Source organism: Pangasianodon hypophthalmus, chromosome 15, assembly GCF_027358585.1.
Source record: "Pangasianodon hypophthalmus isolate fPanHyp1 chromosome 15, fPanHyp1.pri, whole genome shotgun sequence".
NCBI classification, from domain to species: Eukaryota; Metazoa; Chordata; class Actinopteri; order Siluriformes; family Pangasiidae; genus Pangasianodon; species Pangasianodon hypophthalmus.
Window position 1 is genome coordinate 992,769 of NC_069724.1, and position 24,150 is coordinate 1,016,918.

Genomic DNA, 24,150 nt, shown 5'->3' on the forward strand with positions numbered 1-24,150 from the left:
AAATAAAATAAAAAATAAAAAAACAGACATTTGACAAGTTTCAAGTAACAAAAAAAATAAATAACTGGATAATTAGAGTCACAAAAATACATAAGTGACATTAATTCATAAAAGCATCATATATTTGAACAGTTTTTAAGCTTTTCTTGGTGTTCACCACTCTAAAGGTGATTGTTAATAAGGCAAAACTTTGAAAAATGAAAATTTGTTTAGGAAACAAATGAGACCCCGGGTGGGTCACGTGACTGAAAGGGTGTGCTCGGGATTAAGGTCCGGGTAGGAAACACAAACAAAATGGCTGGGAAGAAGAAAGGTAAGAAGGTTCTACTGCTTTTCTAAGAACAGCCTTAATTTTAAAATAAAATAAAATAAAATAATCTATCAGGGTGGAAGTTAAAAGGGAATTATTTTATCGTGTAGTATTGTTTTTATTGTATTTCAGAGTGACTACACAGGCTTGATGCTAGTCAGCTAGCAAGATTTACGCTAGTGCTGATTTATTTATTTGTATTTATTTATTTTAAAGTAATTAATAGGTAAGTGGTGTATAGGTGTTGGAGGAAATGTTGCTCCTGATTAACCTGAGAGGTTTCAGAGCATTGTAGCTTAAGAGTTTTGGTGACTTTGGTGAAAGAAACAAAGGGCTGAAATGACGCAGGGCTGAGGGTTTGAGGGGAAATCCTCTGCGACTGATTAGCGAAACGAAAGTTACCTCCGATTATTTTTTGGATGATTAAAAAAACCCAACAACAAGGCAATAATGTCTCACAAGGAGTCCCTACACAGACGGGTTTAATGACAAACCCTGTCTGATGGAAAGGATGACCAGTGCGCTGAAGCATGGTTCTGCGCATGCGCAGTTCTCTTCATGCTTCTTTATATAGGATATTTTAATATTTATAATATATATGACCGTAAAATTATCAAAGTACAGTTTTCTGATAATGTCGCTTCAGTAAAGTAGGCACCAAAAAAAACACAAAATACGGAAAAGTATAAAAGGCTAGGACATATTTGTGATTTGGACTTCCGAATCTTTTCAGTGAGTCAAATTATTTGACTCATCTCACGAACAAGAGTCGACTCCCAAATGACTCATTGCTATTTTTTTTGTCTTAAACGAGACAAATTCATACCAGTGATTGTTGTTCTTTGTATAACTATGACTAAAACTGTTTCATGAATTCTTACTCTACCTTCTGATGTACAACTGTATTTAAATAAAAGGTAAATCAGCGAGGAAGTACTAATATGCACTGTATATACAATAAACATTCGTGTATTAATGTTATTGTCTGTGTGCTTCATTTAGAAGATTCGGTTTAATTCATACTAATACTAATAATCACCTTCACCTAATACAGTACATGCTCACACACACACACACACACACACACACACAGACACACGAGCTATAAAATAAAAACCCTAAACGTCTCATATGCAAGAGTCGGCTCTCAACATTCATCAAAAAAGAATCAATTCAGAGAGTCGACTCGTTTGTGAATGACTCACCGCTTGGTGTCTGGTATTCAAGGGCTTCTGAGGTCATTGCTAACTCGGTAACCTCCAGTCATATTATCTTAGATTATCTTAGATTATCTTAAGCGGGGGAGAAAAAGCGGGGTTTGCAGAGGAAAAAGGTTGTAAAAATAACATTTTTTTTTAAAAAGGATTTTTTTTTTGGTGCACAAATGTACAAAAATATTCCGTTGCATACTTATAAATAAAAGAGTTAGAAAAATTTGCACGCATTGGAATTTGTTTGAGGGGAAAATATGCTAAATATGTGGAATATTCTGTACAATAAAAACGTACACGAATACATTAACACAAGCTCTAAACGACTCGGTTTTCTTTAGCCCTGTTCGGATCGGATTAGTTTCTCAGCGAGGCGTCTGTAATAAATATTTTACTCCTCGGGGAAAAAACTCTCGAATCCTGACAGCAATAAAATGATTCACAGCAGGAGCGAGTTTCTAGCAGGTTTTATTTTCTACGTCACGTTCGTCATTAGATATTTAAGGAGCCGTCAGTGTTCGTATTAGTCATTATTTATAGAAAAGCAAACGTTGATGATATTTTTGCGTACGTGAATATAAAGTAACGCTTTATACCTGTAGCTGGTGTTATAACGTCTCTTTTAATCAGCCTGCAGGATCTCGCTTTTATTAATGATTTTATTTTCTTCCTCCTCCAGAAAACGCAGAGTGTACGGCTGAACGTCGCTTCTAAACCATCCGCTTAACGTTTTGTGATTCAGGAAGTGTTTACTATCTGATACGTCTGAATAAATACAGCGAGTAGCAGCAGTCAGACATCTTTTTTTTTTTTCTTTTCCCAAACTTGAGGTGATCGAAATCTGCATAGAAAATCACATGTATCAGATGAGTAAAATGATCAGATGAGCGCTGAGTTTTGGTGAAAAACGGTAGAATTTTCTCAGAGGAGGATGGAGAAAAACACCGATACGTCCGATCCGGCTGGAAATAACATCACATCACAGAGTAGCTCCTGTAAAATAAAAAATGACCTTGTGTATAATTAATCCCGTCCGAATAGGGCTTTAGCTGTTCTATCGCTCTTACTACCTCCTCTCTAACAGCTTGATAGTATCCTGAAACCCTGTGACCTGTCAGTATTAGTGTGAGGAAATATTTTCCCAAGACTGGATGCAGCTTGATAAATGTTTTAAATGTAAAGAAATCCATAAGTTTAGAAAAACATGAGGTTTACAAATAGTTGCATCAGACTGAATTAGTAGTTGAGGTAAGTAATGTATTAATGCTGAATATGTTCTTGTTGTAACAGACGCTGAAACCTTCGACGTGATCGAGTTGGCCGAGCACGTCAAGAAGCAGAGATGGTGGAACAAAATGTTCGGAGATAATTCCGGCCCGGCTGCCGAGAAGTATTCCGTCGCAACGCAGCTCGCTATCGGTGGAGTGACTGGGTGGTGAGTAATACGATCTGAAATTGAGGGAAAATGGACCAAGCGTCATTTAGAGTGCCATCGTTTAACATTTGTTATGAGACTGCGTTAAAACCACGTGTTCGTGTTTCAGGTGTGCGGGATATTTGTTTCGGAAAGTCGGAAAAGTTGCAGCGTCGGCCGTAGGCGGCGGCTTCTTTTTGCTTCAGGTAACTCAGTATAAAGTTTTACTGCATTTATTTATTTATTTAGTGCATTTATATATTTTTATTCAGCCTTTTAATCCATAGTGACTTAGGAATGAGGTTGACTTCAGTTCATTGCTGCATTTGATTTAACTTAGAAGTGGGAACTCGGAATGTTCGAGCTCGAGAAGCAAAGTGGGGGGGAAAAAAACATGGATGCCTCCATGGACGCGTGTATTTTGTTAGCAAAAAAGCTAGCCAGCTAAGGTTAGCGATCATAAGGTCATGTCTGTGTTGTAAAGTAACTACTACTATAAACTCTTTTAAACTAAAGTAAAGGAGTGAAGTGATATTTTATTTACTGTTAATGGTATGTGCGGCCATTTTGACATTTCCTTCATCCAGGAAGAAAACAAAGAAAATGGGAACTCCTTTAACTCGAAATTCCGACTCAGGATCTCAGCTCCTCAACTCCGAGTTCAGCAAGTGACGTCAAATCAAAATGGCCGCTCGCAGCATCAGCAGTAAACTCAGCAGCACTTCTTACCTCAGCACAGTTAGCTGACTAGCTAAGTTGTTGCTTAGGAAAGATGAACAAAAAAGACTCTGTAGCTTGAAAATGACGTAATTCCGAGCTCTGACTTCCCACTTCCGAGGTAAGCTGAATACAGCATCAGGGTTGAGGGATACCATTCCCAACTTTCTGAGTAGGAATTCCTCACTGAGGGTTTTTTTATTTGTTTTCTCCTTTTGGAAATTTCAAACTAGCATTAGCTAGCAAAAGTTATTTTCTAAGAACACGTAGCTTTACATCATTGTGTCAATTGGCACACTGTCATATATATATTGGTATGATGGCGATTCTGCAGGAATTCCGTCCAATTTCTGAAGATTTTGATCACCATTTGTCTTGTGAGACGCAAACCTCTCGTGAGGCGGCATCTCTCAAACGTCAAACATCACGCAGTAACCATGGAGACGTCCCGGTCCCTCGGATCGGCTGGGAATGAAACCGATGTTCAGGATCACTGAAGTGTCCATGACGGTGTAGTTGCAGTTTTCTGAGTCTCCGGACACTAATTTGGAAATTGTCTATCACTGACAAACATAAGGATAGATAGATAGGTAGATAGGTAGATAGATAGATAGATGGATAGATAGATAGAGAGAGAGAGAGAGAGATAGATCGATGTACTTCATTGATGCACTTTTACTATACAGCATGTGTGTTTAATCCTGAGGAAAAACAAGTTGATAGCTCAAGAAAACAACTTTTGTAGTATATTTAAAGCTTCTCTTAAACCTTATTTCTTTAGGATTGCTTTTACTTGATTACTTTTTGTTTTTTGTTATTTAATTTTTATTAATAATAATAGTAATTGAATTGTAGTTTATTTTTAACTGTTGTTTGATACATGTCTATATACTCTTATGTAAAGTGCCTTGAAAGGCCTTTTAAAGACACTATATACAATAAAGTTTATTATTATTGTTATTATTATTATTAGTTTATTACAAGATCAGGGGGAAAAAATAACCCATAATAATAATCCATAATAATTCCAATGGTCTGATAAAGACAGGTTCAGGTTCAGGACCCCAACCTTCAGCTCACAACCTTCTGGTCATCACTGATCCTAAGAGCTGATCATCTGAAACGCTACAGGTCTGACCCCGGAGCTATTTTTGTCCTTTTCAGATTGCTAATCACACCGGATACATTACAGTTGACTGGAAGAGAGTGGAGCGTGACGTGAACAAGGCCAAGAAGCAGCTAAAGCTGAACGCAGAGAAACCGAGTCAAGAAGTGAAGACAAAAGTGCACGAGGTAACTGCGTGCAGTCCGATCGTGAGCGCTCGGTCGTACTAAGCCACACAGACAGTCCAAAATCCTTCTTTTCCTTTAATGATTAATTAAATTCATTTATTTAAGTAGTTATTCATTCAAAATTGTGTCAATACTAGTTCACCTTTACTTCTGAAAGACATACTTATGTGTTTAGTAGCTGCTGAAACACCTTTTCAGGGCAGAAACTTTAACGACTTGGAGTATATTTAATATTCTTCATTTTGTGCGTCTTCAGTTCAGACCAAAAGAGTCTGATCTTACGGCTAAAACTTCTCCAAGCGAAGAGTTTTGTTTTAAAACCTGCTGCGAGGGACTTTCACTAACAAATTCCTAAACTCAGGGAAAGATTATCATCCATCTATTAGTGTGTGAGAGAGCGAGGGCAAAATGTAAACAATAAAATAATAACGTTGCTATAAGAAATTATTTTGTGTGTCTGTAGTCTGATTGTTCGGGTCCCTGAAGTGGTCAGTCTGACTATTGTTCAAAAATAGCTTTCGTATAAAGAAAATGGCGACAGAATTAACAAAAGCTGTGTCATCTTTCAGAGTAATGAGTTGTCTATCTGGATATGAAATTTGATCTTTCTCTGTCTCTTTGTTTTGGAAAACAGATGCGTCGCCTCTGGGTTTGATTAAATACTCCTGATGCATCGTGGCCAAGTATTTGGGACAGCAGATGGATAGAAACAATAGTATCATAATTTATTTAATAAAATGAAATCTTTTTAAACCATGATCTATTTTGGTGCATGTCTGTCGTTTCGTTTAAGTGAGTAGTCTTTGGTGTGCAGTGCTTACATTTTGGGACTTAAACTGAATTAGTCCAAAAAAAGAAAATGAGAAATTACCGTATTTTGCCTTCTGAACAAAGGGGTTTTAAAAAATGCAAAAATAAAAACAGATTAATTAAAACATGACACAAAGCCGTGCACAGTTAAAAAACAAAAACAAAAAAAAGCTACTTTTTTGTTTGTACAATGAGTTCAGTTCTCTTTGCAGAACAGGCGATCCTCTCTGCCTGCGTCTAACAAACCAATCCTTCCTTCTTTCAGTACAAAATAGTGCCCTAAAAAGTCAGGTCTTTTTATTTTCTTAAGAAAGCGGGATTTGGGAATGAGATGCAGTTTGTTACGTGGAAAATGGTGTAGTGTGTGAGGCTCAGTCGCGTACTCTGCACACCGCTACGTCCACCACACAGCTGATCACAAGCGATTAAAGTCGTGTTCAGCGATTGTGATTTTTTTCCCCATAAAGTAAGTCATGTAGTGTGCACTTGTTTAAGTTCTGGCATGTTTAGGATCCGTTTTTCATGCTAAAATACTTTGCAAATTACTTTCACAAAAAAAAAAGAGGAGTCTATATATTAGGAGCAGTCTGAGAGATAACAAAACACTGATTTTATGTTCCAGTGACTATTTCTACGTTGAAAAGATCTTGTTGAAATAGCCATCTTTCAACAAATGACAAATCTATAACCTCCTGGCAGAGGCAACCAGGTTTACAGCTAAATTATCATCAGTAAGCTCAGGAGTCTGTAAAGCATTCAGTTTTTTTCATTATTTTTCCTCTTCCTCTCTTTTGTAAAGGTGCAGACGTTCGTGAAGAAGAACATCGTCCTCACAGGAGGCTTCGTCGGAGGATTCCTGCTCGGTCTGGCGTCATAAGAAGCCTCTCGTCCATTTCACATGGTCTTAGAAAGAACTACGAAAAATGTCAGCTTAGTGCAAGCAATAGATACATTTTCTTTTCTTTGACGACTTATTTATATCTTGTAGGTGGTTATATATTGCATGACAGCCAGCATTTAAATATTTGCACTGATTTTGTGCCTTTTGGTATTATTTTCACATTTTGGTGATCATTTCTCCTTTCAGTGTGACATTTTCTTTAAACCATTCCGGATTATATTTTGGGATATTAAAGATCATGGTACATATTTAAATATGTATGTCCAAATATCTGTACATACATACATACATACATACATACATACATACATAAGGCAACCTTTAAGCACTGTGTGTAAAGTGATGAATATTACAGATTTAAAAAGTGTTTAAGAATTTTCCCTTCAGCGGATTATAAAGCTTGAATTCATCGTGGCTAATAAATGGGATTCAAGGAAAAAAAAGTTGTAATTCCTTCTTTTCATATCCATAAATAAACAGTTAAAGTTCAACAACAGTTGTTCTCAGTCTTGTATTTAACTTTCAACTCAGTCGAGTTGGTTGTTGGAGTTTTAAGGTTTGTGGATTTGTTTTTGTGCATGAATGCTGCAAAAAGCACGTCAATACACACGCTCAGGGCTGCGTCCCAAACCGCAAACTATACGCTTATTGCCTTATCATGAAATGTGTGAAATGAAAAGATATCTCACCCCAAACCACTGACAGCCAAATAAGAGAGTTTAAATAGCAACGATACCATCAGCGGGCTTCATTTATCAATCTTTTACTGAAGTTGTGTGTAAATGTTTGTGAAAGCTAAACCGAACTAAAATTTTCCGAAAAGTTTTACAAAAGTTCTGTAAAATTTTACGAAAGTTTCAGAAATGTGGATTTTCTTTGTACTCACGTGTGTGTGTGTGTTGATCAGCTGTAACATGCACAATGTGTTTCCCACACAGCTGATTTGCATGTAGTGACGCCTACAAAACTCCATAAAAGGTAAAGTGCACAGACAGCAGGGAGCACGAAATGAGGGATCAGGGTGAAGACTGAAAAACAGAAGTGGAAGTTATTTTGACTCACTTCTACACCATTAAAAATATTTAATATTAATAATTAATAATAGTAGTAGTAGTAGTAAGTGAACACTAAATCCTCCATCAGCTGAGGTGTTTGTTTACGGCTTACGGCTCTGCGCAGACAGAGCGGCCCGTCCTCCATTTATACACCACCATTTCTTTTATGAGTGTGTGTGTTGCCTCACTTTCTTTATTTTTTATATTCTTTAATTAACACCAATAAAATAAAGCGTCTGGTTTTGAGTAAATGTTGTGGACGGAGCTCTGAGTCCCTGAGCGAGTGAACTAGCATGAGGACGTGTTTCTGATCGAGACTCTAAAGCTCTTCTATCAGTCGCTCTGGATAAGGGCGTCTGCTAAACGCTGCAAACGTCATAAACACAAACAGTTTAAACTCCACAGAATATTCCGGATAGAAAAGTGCAGTAATCCCTGCAGATTATAGGATCTGAAGTCGATCAAGTCGAGATTTACATTAGTTAGTCTTCTTATACGTAAATTTACACACACTCAGGAGCACAAGTAGGATACGATCAGATTTATTCGTAAATCATTCATATGAGCGTTTACACACATTAATGCATAAGAAGTCTAATTAGTGTAAACCTCAATTGATCGGCTTTGAATCTTGCAATTTGTGATGAGTTACCGCACTTTTATATACAAATTATGCTTAAGTTCCAATTAGAAATTTATTTCAAATACACAGATTAAATATTTTTTAGATGTCATTTTATATAGGCCTAAATATAAATATAAATATAAATATAGGCCTGTATCATACAGATACAGATCAAGAGCTTCAGTTAATGTTCACATCAAACATCAGAATGAAGAAAAAGTGATCCGTGACATGGCTGTTGGTACCAAATGGGCTGGTTTGAGGATTTCAGAAGCTGCTGATCTCCTGGGAATTTCACACACACCAGTCTCTAGAAGTTTACACAGAATGGTGCAAAAAACAAAAAACATCCTGTGAGTGGAGGATCTGCAGGCTTAAACACTGTGTTGATGAGAAAGGTCAGAGGAGAATGATCAGACTGGTTTGAGCTGACAGGAAGTCTACAGTAACTCAAATAATCACTCTTTACAACTGTGGTGAGCAGAAAAGCATCTCAGCATGCACAACACATCAAACCTTGAGGTGGATGAGCTACAACAGAGGAAGAGCACATCAGGTTCACATCAGGTTCCTCTCCTGTCAGCCAAGAACAGGAATCTGAGGCTCTCGTGGGCACAGACTCGCGTCTGAGTGCTGCCTGGCGATGAATTTTTTGATGAAGGTTTCTAATCTGAATAGTTAATAAACAAACAATAGTCGTGTCTGGATTTGATTTTTAATTAAAAAAAAACTTTTACTCATGAATATTTTAGCTTATTTAAATGTAGATCTTTCTGATTTTCACCCAAGTAGTGGGTTTGACAATACTTTGAGTAAAACGTTTGACACTACTAAAGTACACGTTTCTCTGTACTCTCTTTTCTTTTACACACCTGTGCAAACAATACAGGTAATAAAGGTTCAGGGTTATACATGTTTTCTTTCATTTTCCTTTAATCAACATTGAAGCACATTTTTAGAACAATGTAAAGTGGCTTCCTTGAAGGAATCAAACATCCACACATCACTGTTTATACACTATATGGCCAAAAGTTTGTGCCCCCCTGACCATCACAGCCGTGTTCTTGTTGAACATCACATTCCAGATTTATTCCCCCTGTGTTTGCTGTTATAATGAGCTCCACTTTTCTGAGAAGCTTTCCACTAGATGTTGGAGCGTGGCTGTGGGGATTTGTGTTCATTCAGCTACAAGAGCATTAGTGAGATCAGGCTCTGATGTTGGGTAAGGAGTCTCCAGTTCCAGTTCATCCCAAAGGTGTTCAGTGGGGTTGAGTAAGGTCAGGGCTCTGTGCAGGACACTCGAGTTCTTCCACTCCAACCTTCACACACCATGTCTTCATGGAGCTCGCTTTGTGCACAGGGGCATTGTCATGCTGGAACAGGTTTCAGCCTCTTAGTTCCAGTGAAGGGAAACTGTAAAGCTACAGCACACAGAGACGTTCTATACAATTGTGTGCTTTAAACTTTGTGGTAACAGTTTGGAGAAGAACCACATATTATTGGTGTGATGGTCAGGGGTGCACATACTTTTGGCCTTATAGTGTAGTTATTATAAATATGCAAGTCTTGAATAGGTGACATTATTTGGTAAGAGGTGCAGCTGGGTCTGTTTTATCCTCTGTGGTTTTGTGTTCTTGTGTAAATCCTGAGCAGCACACTGAGTTCTCTCCTGCATGAAGCTCACAGCATCTTCTCATCGCCCGGATCACATCTTCACACCGACCTTCAATGTAGCTGTTGGCTTCCAAAGACAGAAAAAAGACGAAAAGGGCTTTCATTTAGCTTAAGGTTTAAATGATATGGCTGTGAAACCTGATTTACCTTGTAAACACTTCTGTATGGCACAAGCTTGCTTCTGGCATGGATCCTTCGGAGGCATCTGCTTGGCAAAAAAAAAGGCTCAAATTTCTAAAACCTCTTAAATACTAATAAATTCTACTTTCCCTATAAATGTGCACTAATTATGGCATGATATAATAAATAATAGTTTCTATATATGACGTAGTTCTTTACGTTCAGGACACTATTGTAATGCACTGACAGCCTGGTGCACGTCTTATTTACTTCCGACTAGAAACAAATATCTTCCAAATTAAACTAAAGGTAGGGAAGATATTTCTTTTACAAACGCAGTGTAATAAGAAAGTATCCCTTTTTATGTAGGTTTGATTATATTCTTTTTTAACAAACACAAATATTTAATTAAACGATCATCAACTCCTTGGTGTTGTCCCCGGAACCATTTGATTGTAACGCAAGCAGGTAACGCTAATGCGGAAATACTGCATACAGGAAAAACATTAGTTAAAAATCAGAGCTAGGTAGGTCTGATTTAAAAAAAAAAACTTTTAAAGTAAATATCATGGCAGTGAGCGCGGTGCATTTAGAGTCAGACGCTTTTCTAGTTTGTATGAATCATGCCTTGAGTACAGAGAAAGAAGAAGTCATGGGGCTGTGCATCGGAGAGGTGAAGTTTTTCAACATTTTACTACTGAATTTGTTGCATGGCATCTCGAACTCGTCCTTTTTGGGATTTGTGTAAATAAATGATCACCTCCACAGGTTGACACAAATCGCATTGTCCATATTCACTCGGTTATTATTCTGCGGAGGTCAGACAAGAGGAAGGATCGAGTGGAGATTTCTCCTGAACAGCTTTCTGCAGCCTCCACTGAAGCTGAGATATCCTTTCACTACATCATCATCATCATCATCATCATTATTATCACCACCATCACCACCTTCATCACCACCACCATTATCATCATAATCATCATCATCATCATCACCATCATGATCATCAATATAATAATCATAATCATAACATCACCACTACCATCATCATCACCATCATCATCATCATCCTTATCATTATCATCACCACCATCATCATCACCATAATCATCATCATCCTTATCATTATCATCACCACCATCATCATCACCATAATCATCACCATCACCATTATCATCATCATCATCATCATCACCACCATCAAGATCATCAATATAATAATCATAATCATAACATCACCATTATCATCATTATCATCACCATCATCACCATCATCACCACTACCATCATCATCACCATCATCATCATCATCCTTATCATTATCATCACCACCATCATCATCACCATAATCATCATCATCATAATCACCATCATGATCATCAATATAATAATCATAATCATAACATCACCATTATCATTATCATCATCATCATCATCACCATTATGATCATCACCATCATCATCCCCAACACCACCACCATCATAATCAATATCATAATCATCATCATCATCATCATCGTCATCGTTGTCACCAGAATCATCACCAACACCACCATCATGACCATCACCATTATGATCACCACCATCATCATAATCACCATCATCATCATCATCATCACGAGACCAACAGCCTGACATTTCATCCAGATATACAGAGTCTGTGGCTGTCACTATCGATTTTATTGGTAATCACATAATCTGACGATTATTTTGACGATTAATGGAGTAATCAGATTTTTTTTAAATTCACAATAAAAATAGACTTAAGTGAACAATAAGTGCACTTAAGATAATTATTTAATCTCGCCAAACTATATATAAATCAAAAGGCTCTATCAGTAGATATTTGATATCTGACCACTGTTTTACGATAGAAATGTTACGGCGATTATAATTCCATGATTTGTGTGATGAGTAACCATGGAAACATGCGAACTCAGAGCGGGAGTTATGACCTTGTTATGAATGTTTTTCACATCTAACGTAAAGTTCTCCTAAAGTTCACGGACCCTCGTCTGCGCGCTGCCATTGCAGCCGTAATAGAGTCTAACCTTTTTGATTAGGCTTCTCAAACCTCTGGAGCTTTTCACAGACCATCTCATTACACATTTATTTTCCAAACAAACTATTTAAACTATTTATTTGTCTAAATGTGTACACTAATACAGTATACCTCTCTATTAATGTCTCATTCGATTCCATTTGACGTTATTTATAGGTACAGTAACTTTGATAACGGCAGGTTTACAATGTCTATCCCTGTAATAAAATGAAATAAATATGAAAAAGTTTTATTTCTTAACCTGAAGCACCGGTTGGCTGAGATGACGGGGCGTCCTGTAAGGGTGGTGGGATGGTACCACTCTCATCCTCACATCACCGTGTGGCCATCGCACGTCGGTCGGTGGAGTGCAGGCGTTCTCAAAGACCTGCACAACACACACACACACACACACACACACACACACACACACATATCTGAAGAAGAATCTAGGGAGTAACTGCGGTGTATTTATATAATTATCATAGATGTGGTAAAAGTGAAGTACACAGAGTTTCCAGAGGAACAGGAAAGATATTAAGGGTTACACGACTATTCGTTTTTTCTAGTTGTCCAGTAATTTAAAAAAGTACTCGACTAGTCGTCTTTTTCACAGTTAAAGCAAAAACTGTTTCAGGACATTGCTAGTTTTAAGGTTAACAGCCATATTGTAATTTTTTTGGCTACACTGTTCATGTGTTAATGACAACAGTAAATAAATAAAGAAAATAAATATCCCTGTTCGCTCGCTTTGATGTCGTATGACAGATTCATGAATCAGACACAGATTTGTTCGTATATCATTTCCTGCGCTCATGTATATGCAACATTGCTCAATTAGGGCAATATGTTTCAAAAGAATTGCTAAATATTGCGCAGCCTAAGTCGCATTATGTTCTTAAAGCAGATCGTCCGTCTCTCGTCACTTTAAATACACACGCGCAGAGCTCAAAGTACAAATAACATGCAACTATTTCATTGTTTAATTCTTCTTACATTATGACTTTTATCCTAGTAATTACTTCAATAAGGCGTAATTATATGTGTGTGTGTGTGTGTGTGTGTGTGTGTGTGTGACACTGTGCAGATGTGAGGACTCAGGCCATGTACCAAATGATGGATCAAGGTTTTGTTGGTCTCATCTTTTCTTGCTTCATAGAAGATAAGAACACAAAGGTAAGAGAAATGCAGGAGTTTCACTTAAGACACATTAGGAGAGAAAAACCTCAGGCTTGGACAAGGAACAAAATGATTTTGATTCATAAGTCAGCGATTCGATATTTGACGATACCATTGGATCTGATACGATACGATTCGATTCAGTATCAGAATCTGATCAGACTTTGTTCAGAATCTGGGGTAATTCTAGTGTTAATTCCTGAATGATGATGGAGGTAAAGAAGGCTTATTTTATAAATATCAGAGTTAAGAGCAATTTATGATTTTTGCATTAATTAAATTCAGTCGTTGCCTTTTAAATCAATGCATCAGTCCAAATCATTGCATCGTTACACACCTACTGTGCGTTAACTTTCTCTTAACTGACCTATTTTTTAACGCTTTAATTAACAAACCTCAACTTTCAGCATTAATAAGTAACATGAACAGAGTAACTAACACTTGTATTCACTGATGCTTTTAAAAAAAACAAAAAAAAAAACAAATATAGCCAAATAATCAACACATGTATTAACCTTTAATTAATGTTCATCCCATCAGTGAGTAAACTTAAACGCACAGTGACCGATATAAACCAACACTCTGATTAACAAAACTGGCTAACTTACTAACTTTTTTACACCACATTGTGTATGGTGTATAAATGTTGACTTTCATGGTCTGTTGTGTTAAATAAAGCAGTAAATAATTAGTTATATGTAAAGCAGAAGTTCCCAGACTTTATGAGAAATTAATTGGCTGGACCGAAAATTCAGTTTAGTGACCAATAACACAATAACAAATCCTCTTAAATGTGCATCTATTTATTTAGAGAGGGGGAAATCAATATAGTTAGCAAAATTACTTTGTACTGAAAAAACCTGACTGTTATGATTGTATAAGAATTCATCCCTTGTTGCTATAAAACCACTAAATATGTTCTTTTTGTAAGAGTCGTGATTAAATACATCAAATTTTTTAGCTTGCTAATTAAGAATTTCATATATTTAGCAGATTTTATCAGTAGCTGAGTTTATGGCTCTATTTCGCCCTCTAGTGGAATAACGCAGCTTTTAATTCAATAATGATGCAACAAGACAATTTGTCATTTAAAGCTTGGATTCTAAAGCTGGCTCCCGGACCGTGGACCGGATGTTTCACACCCCTGGCTTAACTCCTACGCTATCAGGAGAGCGAAAAAGACTAAAACAGCACGTACGCTCTTTATTTAAAATCGGCTTTTTTGAATGCGACTCGCAGTAACATTTCGAAATAATAACAGGAAATAAAATCCATCTTCACATTCATCCCTTGTTGCTATGATACCACTAAATATGTTCTTTATTTCGTGATATAAATTAGGTAAAATAAATGAATAAAACAAAAAGAGGAGATTTTCTCTCACGGTCCCATCTGTAAATGAAGGTGTCGCGGCCGTTAACAGATTTACAGGTTTGCTCATTTTAATGATGCTGGTTCTCTTTTAGACGGGTCGAGTTCTGTACACATGTTTTCAGTCAGTGCAAGCCCAGAAAGGCTCCGAGTAAGTACTGAACATTTATATATATATATATATATATATATATATATATATATATAATGTACATATATATTTTTTACAGAAATTATACTTTACTTAATCATTGGTCTATATATGTATATAAATATATATCGATTTTATTCATCTACAACAATTCATTTCATTTTTCTAACCCTGATCTGTGTGATTTTATTCATGATTTAAGTCATGAATTGTTCTTGTATGTAAGTATGTAAGATTGATTGAAAAATCATAAATATCTAAATTACATTAATAATATTTGCAAACTGAATGGTCTGCTGTTCAGCATCTTTAGCTTCATTAACCCCTTTGGTATGTCCGGATATATATATTCCTTTTTGTAAATTAGTTTTATTCGTTTTACTGTATGATATGCTGTTATGGATAAACAAATAATAAGATACGTTATAAGCGGTTAATGACTTCATCGCTTACTTTATATTTGTGCATGCATCTCAGTACCTCAGTATTGTTTTATTATTATACGACAATTATATACTAAACCATTTTCTCCGTATGACGACGAGATATGAGAGAATTGAGATTCCAATCCATGTGGTTCCTCACGAGGCCATCGGTAAAGTGTGTCTGGAATCTGCTGTGGAACTTCCCAGAATTCTCTGTCAAGAGGAGCAGGACACGTACAGAAGGATTCACAGGTGGAAAACTGTTCTAATAATGTACATAATGTTCCTTGAATCCACCAGAGGGTTTTAGTAAGTTGATTTATTAAACATATTTAAGAGCTCAGGATCCAGCGTGAAGAGAAAATATACTATGATGAAATAAAATAAAATAAACAAGTGCTCCAGGGGGGTTGTGGGGAATCAAAACGCACTGCGTAATGATTTTAAATCACATTTCTGTAAGATTATTGTGGAGACCGATCCAGGAAGTTCTAATCTAAGGTCACATGGTGATGAAGAGCAGCCTAAGATGATGTGCTGCTCATTATAATGATTCGATTTCTTTTTATGAAACTTGTACCATGGGGAAATGAACTAAATGAAATGTCTCTCTCTTTTTTTTTCTCTGTAGTTTAACTCATTTGGATCCGATCACAAAGATACACAATGGATCAGGTACTCTGCTTTACCTCCATAAATGTGCTCTGCAAATTCTGGTAGATTTTATGGCCTTTTTAATCGACTTGTTGGTTTAATCTGTTTTAAATTTGGAAAGCATGTTGTAAACTTGTTTTTTAAAAAGTGCTATATAGGTAAAATTATTATTATTAGTAGCAGTAGGAGTAAGAGTAGTAGTAGTTCGTGATGTAATAATAGTAGTAGCAGTTGCTGTACGGGTAGTTGTAGTAATAGTTGTAGGTACTGTAGTTGTAGGAGTAGCATTAGTAGTAGTAGAAGTTAGTAGTAGTAGTATTAGAAGTTGATGTAGCAGTAGTTGTAGTATTAGTAGTAGCTGTAGTAGTTGGAGGAGTTAGAAGTAGTAGTATTAGAAGTTGTAGCTGTACTTGTAGTATCAGAAGTTGTTGTAGTAGTTGGAGGAGTTAGTGGTAGTAGTAGAAGTTGTTGTAGCAGTAGTTGTAATATTAGTAGTAGTTGTAGTACCTGGAGGAGTTAGTAGTAGTATTAGAAGTTGTAGCTGTAGTTGTAGTATTAGTAGTAGCTATAGTAGTTGGAGGAGTTAGAAGTAGTAGTATTAGAAGTTGTAGCTGTACTTGTAGTATTAGTAGTAGCTGTAGTAGTTGGAGGAGTTAGAAGTAGTAGTATTAGAAGTTGTAGCTGTAGTTGTAGTATTAGTAGTAGCTGTAGTAGTTGGAGAAGTTAGAAGTAGTAGTATTAGTAGTAGCTGTAGTAGTTGGAGGAGTTAGAAGTAGTAGTATTAGAAGTTGTAGCTGTACTTGTAGTATTAGTAGCAGCTATAGTAGTTGGAGGAGTTAGAAGTAGTAGTATTAGAAGTTGTAGCTGTACTTGTAGTATTAGTAGTAGCTATAGTAGTTGGAGAAGTTAGAAGTAGTAGTATTAGTAGTAGCTGTAGTAGTTGGAGGAGTTAGAAGTAGTAGTATTAGAAGTTGTAGCTGTAGTTGTAGTATTAGTAGTAGCTGTAGTAGTAGTAGAAGTTAGTAGTAGTAGTATTAGACGCTGTTTTAGCAGTAGTTGTAGTATTAGTAGTAGTTGGAGGAGTTAGAAGTAGTAGTATTAGAAGTTGTAGCTGTACTTGTAGTATTAGTAGTAGCTATAGTAGTTGGAGAAGTTAGAAGTAGTAGTTGTAGGTATTGCAGTAGTTGAGGAGTAGTAGTATTAGAAGTTGTAGCAGTAGTGGTAGTATTAGAAGTTGTAGCAGTCGTTGTAATATTAGTAGTAGTTATATTAGAAGTTGTTGTAGTTGGAGGAGTTAGTAGTAGCTGTAGTAGTAGGAGTTAGTAGTAGTTGTATTAGAAGTTGTGGAAGGGGGAGTGGTTTCAGTTGTAGTAGTAGCTGTTGATGTAGCAGTTGTTGTTGTACAAGTAGTTGTTGATGTAGTAGCAGGAGCAGTTAGTAGTAGTTGTAGCTGTAGTTGTAGTAGGACTGGTGGCTGTAGTTACAGTAACAGTATGAGTAAGAGTATTTGTAGAGGAGTTTTAATAGTAGCAGTAGTTGTAGTACGAGTAGTAGTGTGTGTAGTTAGGAGTAGTTAGAGTTGTAGTTATAGGTGTAGGTGAAGTGCTTTTGGCTTTTTGTGAGGTATTTCGATATTTTAATATGTGTTCACCTATAACGTGTGTGTGTGTGTGTGTGTGTGTGTGTTTCAGTATTCACCAAAAACCTGTGCAGTCAGATGTCAGCAGTCAGCGGCCCGCTGTTGCAGTGGCTGGAGGATCGACTGGAGCAGAACAAAAAGAGCATCATGGAGCTGCAGAAAGAGAAAGAGAGACTGACCCAGGAGCTGGCCTCGTTATGAACACCACCAACACCACCATCACCAACACCGTCACCAACACCGTCACCAACACCGTCACCACCACCACCACGGTGCAGCTTCAGACCTCCATGTTCTACACTCGTAAAGAAGCTGGCGCACTGAACACAGCGGCCTTTCTGCCATTTTGCAAACTTGAGATCAGTAACCGGTGGTTATGAGGAGAGGAAGAAGGCAAACGGATGAAGAGATAGAGAGATGTGGAGTAGAGAGAGATACAGCGTCTGTCAGCGCCACTTTATAATGTTTATTACACTGTTGTTGTTGACGTTGTCGATGTTCTTGGCACAGTTTCTGCTGGTAGATTGTTTTTCCGAATCTTGCCTGATGTGACAGAAATGTAAATAGATTCTTTTTACTAAATATTTCTGCATACGTTTTGTTCTACATTATATCCTTTATTTTTTTCCCATTTATGTTCTCATGAACAAAATGTAATGGCAGTACTGTTTTGATGTTTTTTTCCCCACACACACACATACACACACACACACACACACACAATGCACAAAAATGTCAAATTATAATATTATAATGTTAAATAAACTGGGAAAGTTAAAAAGTCTGTAGCAGGAAGTTCTCAAGCTTTTTACAGCGCATCTCTTATGTCCATTTCACTTCTTTTATTTTAATCCCACTGTTATTTAGGTGATTTAGCAATGTGCTGAAGAAAATAAAATGCAGCTGCATCTTTACAAGCTGCATCTTTATGAGCTGCTTTATATTTTAAGTGGAAAAAAACCCCTGAATCCTAGCATTCCTAGCTAGTATTCATAATTAAAAACATTTTAAACAATTGAGACTCATCAATTGAGACAAGTATTGGTTTTACAATTATTTTAACCACTTACGAAGGTAATTAAAATACTAGCTTGATAAAAAAAAATATTTGCTCCCTTCACTTGATATCTGTAGCTGTAGAGTGCAGTAAGAAGGTTGTAGTTACAGACGAAGCCTAGAGCAATAATTTACAAACAGCAATCTATTGGTCATTTAATGAATTGCTAAATGGATCCCTGTGTGTTTTATAGCACAGTTATTTTCTTATATATACAGTGAGGAGAAATGAGTATTAGACACTTGGTTTTGTTATTTAATATATTTCCAGTTTATATATCTTCCTCAAATCACACATAATGTCTTTTGACTTTATACTTCTAATTATGCACAAAATAAAGGATGCATTCCTAAGCATAAACAAAGATCTGTTTAAAAAATGAAAGTGATAGAGAAAAAAGTATCTGGACACTAAACTCTAGATATAAAGTAAAGTTTTATAAAAGATGTTGCCACTGGTTGGGAAGATTTCACGCAAGTAGAAATCATGGTGAAGGTGAAAGAAGAAGGTGAAAGTTCTCAGGGACAATATTATTAAACAACACTCAGACGGAAAAAGCTACAGAGCCAGGATTAAGACTTTAAACATCCCTGTCAGTACAATTAATTCAACAAGAAGCAAGTGGAAAGCTCATTGAACCACAACTCATCGTCCCGGGACAGGCGAACCACGTCAGATTTCACAGCGTGCTCACAGACTAATGTAAAGGAAGATAAGAGAGAAGACAGCAGTCACTGGAAAAGAGTTGCAGGACGACCTGAAAGCAGCAGGAACAACAGTTACACAGAGAACAATAAGCAAAGAACTCGTCCGCTAAAAAAAAAAGAAGAACAGAGATGCACAGTGTAAAGCATTTGGACAAATCAGAACTCTTTGGGAACGACATACTCTGATCAGAGGAAACAGAGATAGGACTCTTTGGCAATAATTCAGCTTTTGGAGAAAGAAGGGGTCCATCAGAGGGATCCTTGTGACCTTGGGGAGTTGTAGACGATTTGCTGAGAGGACAAAAACGAACCACAATGCTACAAAAAATGAATTATTTCTTAGTGTTGATGTCTCAAAGTTGTAACTGCCAACAACGGCTTTGCAACAAGGACTAATGCCGGTAATTTCTGGTGTCCGAATACTTTTTTTACTTTTCCCCCCGATCAGTCTCATGTGTTAAACCTCTCTTTGTTTATGCTTTTAAATACACACTTTTTTAGTCATATTTATAAGCACAAAGTCAAAAGACATGATGTGTTTAAATTTAAAGTGGATATATGCACTGGAAGTATATTAAATTACTCAAACAGAATACTGTCTCAATACCTACTTCTCCTCACTGTAGACTGAAAATCTGAGAAGAGAGAGAATTATTATTATTAATAAATAATACAGTTAGTAAGCTTAGCTTTTAAATATGGACATATATTTATACATTCCAGAGGATCTGTTTTAAGTTGTCAAGCAGACCACAAGACCCTTGATATAGGAGCATCATGACTTATTCAAGCTCGTTTCGCAGTGCACCACAGTTTTTTAGGGTGTATTAATACATTAAACTAAACAAACTAATTATATATATAATTACAGATAAGACATTTTGTAGGCTGCAGGAAGAAAAGCAGGCAGCCATTTTTTTTGCTTGGAAAGAGGACAAACTGTCATTTAGCATCAAGTTCAGTGTTTGGAAACTCAAAACATAAAGGATTAGTCGATTAGTACGAGCAGCGCAACAAATCTCCAACAAATGAACTCCATAAAATGTCAATTATACCTTAAAGATGTTAATTTAATGTTCTTAATTAAAAACTCATGATTTAACACCCTGAACCAAATTCATTATGACTCTAGTTTCAAATCCAATAATTTTTGAACAACATGTAAACTTATTTCACAGTTTTATTTAACAGATTTCCATCAATATCTTAGACATGTTTTGATACACCCTAAAAAAATATAGTCCATCAAGCAATAGGTTTTTAGTTCGGATCTATGTGGATCTGTGAATAAGTTTCAGAAAATGTTCCAAGAATAATCTATAACCACCCAAAGTGAAAAACCTTCTGTAAGCGTTCCTAATTAACTGAAGGATTTATTAAAACTAACCATTTTACAAAAGTATTGTTATGCTCTGTTTGTTCCACAAGGGGGCAGGAAATGTCCAGTTGACACACAGTAAATAACTAAAAAAAATCTGAAGGGAAAATATGCAAAGAACATTCACACCTTTTTTCATAAGAAGATCAGTTCTGATTGTAATAATCTCAGATCTGTGAAGAACAACACTTTACGGTAGAAGATGATGAAATTGAGAGATTATAAGCTTACGCCAGTTCGGTCAAAGAGAAAATCACAAAGTGAAAGAATCACGGGAGAAAATCCTGGCAGATCATCATCACAGGTTTCGTATATTTATACACTTAAAGCAGACATACATGCTCTAAAAGCAAATACGTTTCTCCTTTTGCCACAAACGTATAAAAAGCATAAAAATGTAGATGGTTTCTGTTAGTCCTTTACTGTCACAGCATCACCTCCTTTGCTGATTCATACATACTGGGTGAGTAGACAAGTTAATATTGTGAAGGCCATGCTCCTGGGCATATGAGGAGGAGGGAGAGAGGGAGAGAGAGAGAGAGAGAGAGAGAGAGAGGACAGATCTCCTCCTCCTTCACGTCAAATTACTGTTTATTACCCCTGGCACGCGGTACCTTTTATTGAGTGCTAAGGGGAACTGACTCCAAAGTTCATTCCTCTATATATCTGGGAGAGAGTGTGAGTGTTTGCTTGTGTTTATCCCATAGTGGCTGTTCACTTTATTAGGTACACATGTACACCTTCTCATTCATGAAATTTTCAGTTAAGGTTCACATCAAACATCAGAATAAAGGAAAAAAAAATAAAATCTTGGTGATCTCAGTGTTGTTGACCGTGGAGTGGTTGGTGGTGCCAGATGAGCTGTGGTTTGAGTATTTCAGAAACTGTTAATCTCCTGGGATGTTCACACACAACAGTCTCTAGAGATTACAAAGAAACAAAAAAGAACCAATAAGCAGCAGTTCAGAAGGAGGTTGATGAGAGAGGTCAGAGAAGAATGGCCGGGGCTGAATACGGTAACTCAAATCACCACTCTTTACAACTGTGGTGAACAGAAAAGCATCTCAACACATTGAAAATTGAGAGGATGGGCTAAAACAGCGGAAGAACACGTCAGGTTTCATTCCTGTTATCCAAGAACCAAGGAATCTGAGGCTGCAGTGGGCACAGAAACTCGAGGATCGGAAAAAGACCAGGCGATGTTTCTCAGGTTTGGTGGCGTACACAAGGAAGGCGCCTGATGACAACGTTTTGCTCCCTGGATATATTTCTGGCAGAGGCTCTGATGACATGATCAATGATGAATATCCCAGAGGTCATCAGTCTGTGATTTAAAAATTTGGGATGAGAGACAAATCATGTCAACGCTGCCCTCTAAATATCCTTTGTAGGAATAATAATAAAGTGATTTAAGGACAGTGAAGAAAAAAAGTTTGAATCTGTTATACTTATATCACCAGCTTCCTTCTGAGGTGATCTTTGACCTTTCTTAAATGACTGTTTGTAGTTTTATACTACACCAACAGTATTTTATAGTTTGCTACCAACAAAAAACCTGGAGTTATATTACCACGACTCGAGCAGACATGAACACAAGGTCACTGCAAGTGTCAGCACACAGCACTTCAGTTTGAAGGCACACAATGCACAACAAAACCCATGACCTTAAAGTCTGCAAAAGTTTCAAAAGTGGACAGTCAGGCAGAATTTTAATATTTGTGTTGCGTTCTCTTAAAAAGGTCTGAATTTGTACTTGCATGCAAGTTGAGTGCTGGAAGATTTGATTTATGGGCTCATGCATCAAGTTAGATTTTATTTTTTACAAATGGCACTTTTACATTATCCCGCCCAACCTGCGCATTTTTATTTATTTCACATCCAGTTCCAGAAACATCCATCCTTTCAAACTTTCCGAAGCCACTCCATCAAAGACAGTGGCATCCAGCCCCATCTCTCTCTCCCTCCCTCTCTCCCTCCATCCCTTCATCCCAGGAGTGTTTACGGCTTTGATTTCACTCCGAGATTTATTCACTCTATTCCAATGAGAAGTACACCCTCCCCCTTTTTATTCACTCAAATCCATTTAATAACATCTGCTGCTGTTGCAAATCAAAGAATCCGTGAATGTGAAAAAAGATTAATATGGCACATCCAGGCGCAGGCGGCGTGTTGGAGCAGCGGTTTGCGTAGGTGAAATGGGAAGAGTGAATGAGGTGGAATGGGAAAATTCATTGCAATGGACTCTGGGATGAGTAACGGCAACATAACCAGCAGCTCCTGCAGCTCCTCTGGCAAAGAAGGTCACTCAACCTCTATAGCATAAACATTGATTTTCCATCTCCTCCTTCCTCCTAAATCAGCTTCCTGGTTAAATAAGAGAAAGTTATCATGAGGTCGGTGCAGATATTTATATGCATGCTTTCAAACAGCTTACTTGGTGTCTCTCTCTTTCTCTGCATCTCTCCGTTGCCTCATTTTTCGCCTCACCAAGCAAGTCTTCATTACACTGGTGGGGGTTGTTTGTGCAGAAAAACAAGAAATGGGGAGAAGATGGAGTTTGATGAAGATAAAGAAGTGTAGATTCTTTGCAAAAAAAGCTCTTGATATTGTGTGTACAAATACACTACATGGCCAAAAGTATTTGGACACCTGACCATGATACCCATAGGTGCTTGCTGAACATCGTATTCCAAAGGCATGGCATTAATATTGACTTTGCTGTTATAATGAGCTCCACTCTTCTGGGAAGCTTTCCACTAGATGTTGGAGCGTGGCTGTGGGGATTTGTGTTCATTCAGCTACAAGAGCATTAGTGAGATCAGGCTCTGATATTGGGTAAGGAGTCTCCAGTTCCAGTTCATCCCAAAGGTGTTCAGTGGGGTTGAGTAAGTTCAGGGCTCTGTGCAGGACACTCGAGTTCTTCCACTCCAACCTTCACACACCGTGTCTTCATGGAGCTCGCTTTGTGCACAGGGGCATTGTCATGCTGGAACAGTATTATATCATAATTTGATGTTATGGTGTACTCCATGTTAACACAATTAAATAATTTAAAAGAGGATTGCATATGTGGTGAAATAGAAATTAGTCTGGCCCTTTAAGGATTTCTCAGATGTATATGCCACTGAAGCTGGGAATTGCTCTTCACTCCTTGTGAACTTGTCATAAGCATGGCTTTACTCGGCTCTAAAGTACTGTAGGTTTCTGGTACCTGGTGGTACCACGTCTGAAGAACAGAAGGCCGTGATGAACTTCGCTGGTTGGCTGGCGACGGCTTCTATACCAGAATGGCTATTTGTAATCTTGTGACAGTGATGCTGCTATTTTGCCTTGATTTTACTTCTTGCACAAGTTACTCATCCTTTCATTGCCATTAGGCTGCTGTAGAAGCTTTGAGGGTTTTTTGTTTTGGAGAACT

At 37.2% G+C, this 24,150-nt stretch overlaps 3 protein-coding genes across 7 annotated transcripts; 2 read left to right on the forward strand and 1 right to left on the reverse strand.

Moving 5' to 3' along the window:
• Positions 1–203: 203 nt before the first annotated feature.
• On the forward strand, positions 204–7,150 carry fundc2 (fun14 domain containing 2). Of its 2 annotated transcripts, XM_026938930.3 has the most exons (5): positions 206–313; positions 2,812–2,956; positions 3,066–3,141; positions 4,817–4,945; positions 6,555–7,150. In XM_026938930.3, exons 1-5 carry the CDS (start codon positions 295–297, stop codon positions 6,630–6,632), a joined length of 447 nt encoding a protein of 148 aa, XP_026794731.1. In that variant the 5' UTR covers positions 206–294; the 3' UTR covers positions 6,633–7,150. The 2 variants fall into 2 exon arrangements, with proteins under 2 accessions (XP_034167137.1, XP_026794731.1); XM_034311246.2 differs by lacking the exons at positions 4,817–4,945; positions 6,555–7,150 and adding an exon at positions 3,523–4,810 and having other exon boundaries at positions 204–313.
• On the reverse strand, positions 6,738–10,500 carry cmc4 (C-x(9)-C motif containing 4 homolog (S. cerevisiae)). Of its 4 annotated transcripts, none has more exons than XR_008303952.1 (3): positions 10,158–10,490; positions 8,582–9,006; positions 6,738–7,684 (listed from the first exon to the last, which is right to left on the reverse strand). XR_008303952.1 is itself a non-coding variant. In XM_026938932.3 (2 exons), exons 1-2 carry the CDS (start codon positions 10,213–10,215, stop codon positions 9,917–9,919), a joined length of 219 nt encoding a protein of 72 aa, XP_026794733.1. In that variant the 5' UTR covers positions 10,216–10,417; the 3' UTR covers positions 9,027–9,916. The 4 variants fall into 4 exon arrangements, 1 of the variants encoding a protein (XP_026794733.1); XR_008303953.1 differs by having other exon boundaries at positions 6,738–8,717; positions 8,853–9,006; positions 10,158–10,481; XR_004579601.2 differs by having other exon boundaries at positions 6,738–9,006; positions 10,158–10,500.
• Positions 10,501–10,564: 64 nt separating this feature from the next.
• On the forward strand, positions 10,565–18,466 carry brcc3 (BRCA1/BRCA2-containing complex, subunit 3). Its single transcript, XM_026939009.3, has 8 exons — positions 10,565–10,803; positions 10,899–11,018; positions 12,443–12,530; positions 13,259–13,347; positions 14,817–14,872; positions 15,418–15,549; positions 15,929–15,972; positions 17,643–18,466. The coding sequence occupies exons 1-8, from the start codon at positions 10,699–10,701 to the stop codon at positions 17,789–17,791; spliced, it is 783 nt and encodes a 260-aa protein (XP_026794810.1). The 5' UTR covers positions 10,565–10,698; the 3' UTR covers positions 17,792–18,466.
• Positions 18,467–24,150: the final 5,684 nt, after the last annotated feature.

Excerpts from the sequence above, each read along its gene's own strand:
- fundc2 (XM_026938930.3), top strand. Across the intron at positions 2,957-3,065 it reads ATCGGTGGAGTGACTGGGTG|GTGTGCGGGATATTTGTTTC; the intron begins GTGAGTAATACG and ends TTCGTGTTTCAG. Across the intron at positions 4,946-6,554 it reads TGAAGACAAAAGTGCACGAG|GTGCAGACGTTCGTGAAGAA; the intron begins GTAACTGCGTGC and ends TCTTTTGTAAAG.
- cmc4 (XM_026938932.3), bottom strand. The coding sequence starts at position 10,215 with ATGCCTCCGAAGGATCCATGCCAGAAGCAAGCTTGTGCCATACAGAAG. Across the intron at positions 10,078-10,157 it reads CATACAGAAGTGTTTACAAG|CCAACAGCTACATTGAAGGT; the intron begins GTAAATCAGGTT and ends TGTCTTTGGAAG.
- brcc3 (XM_026939009.3), top strand. The coding sequence starts at position 10,699 with ATGGCAGTGAGCGCGGTGCATTTAGAGTCAGACGCTTTTCTAGTTTGT. Across the intron at positions 12,531-13,258 it reads CGTGTGGCCATCGCACGTCG|ATGTGAGGACTCAGGCCATG; the intron begins GTCGGTGGAGTG and ends GACACTGTGCAG. Across the intron at positions 14,873-15,417 it reads CAAGCCCAGAAAGGCTCCGA|ATATGAGAGAATTGAGATTC; the intron begins GTAAGTACTGAA and ends TATGACGACGAG.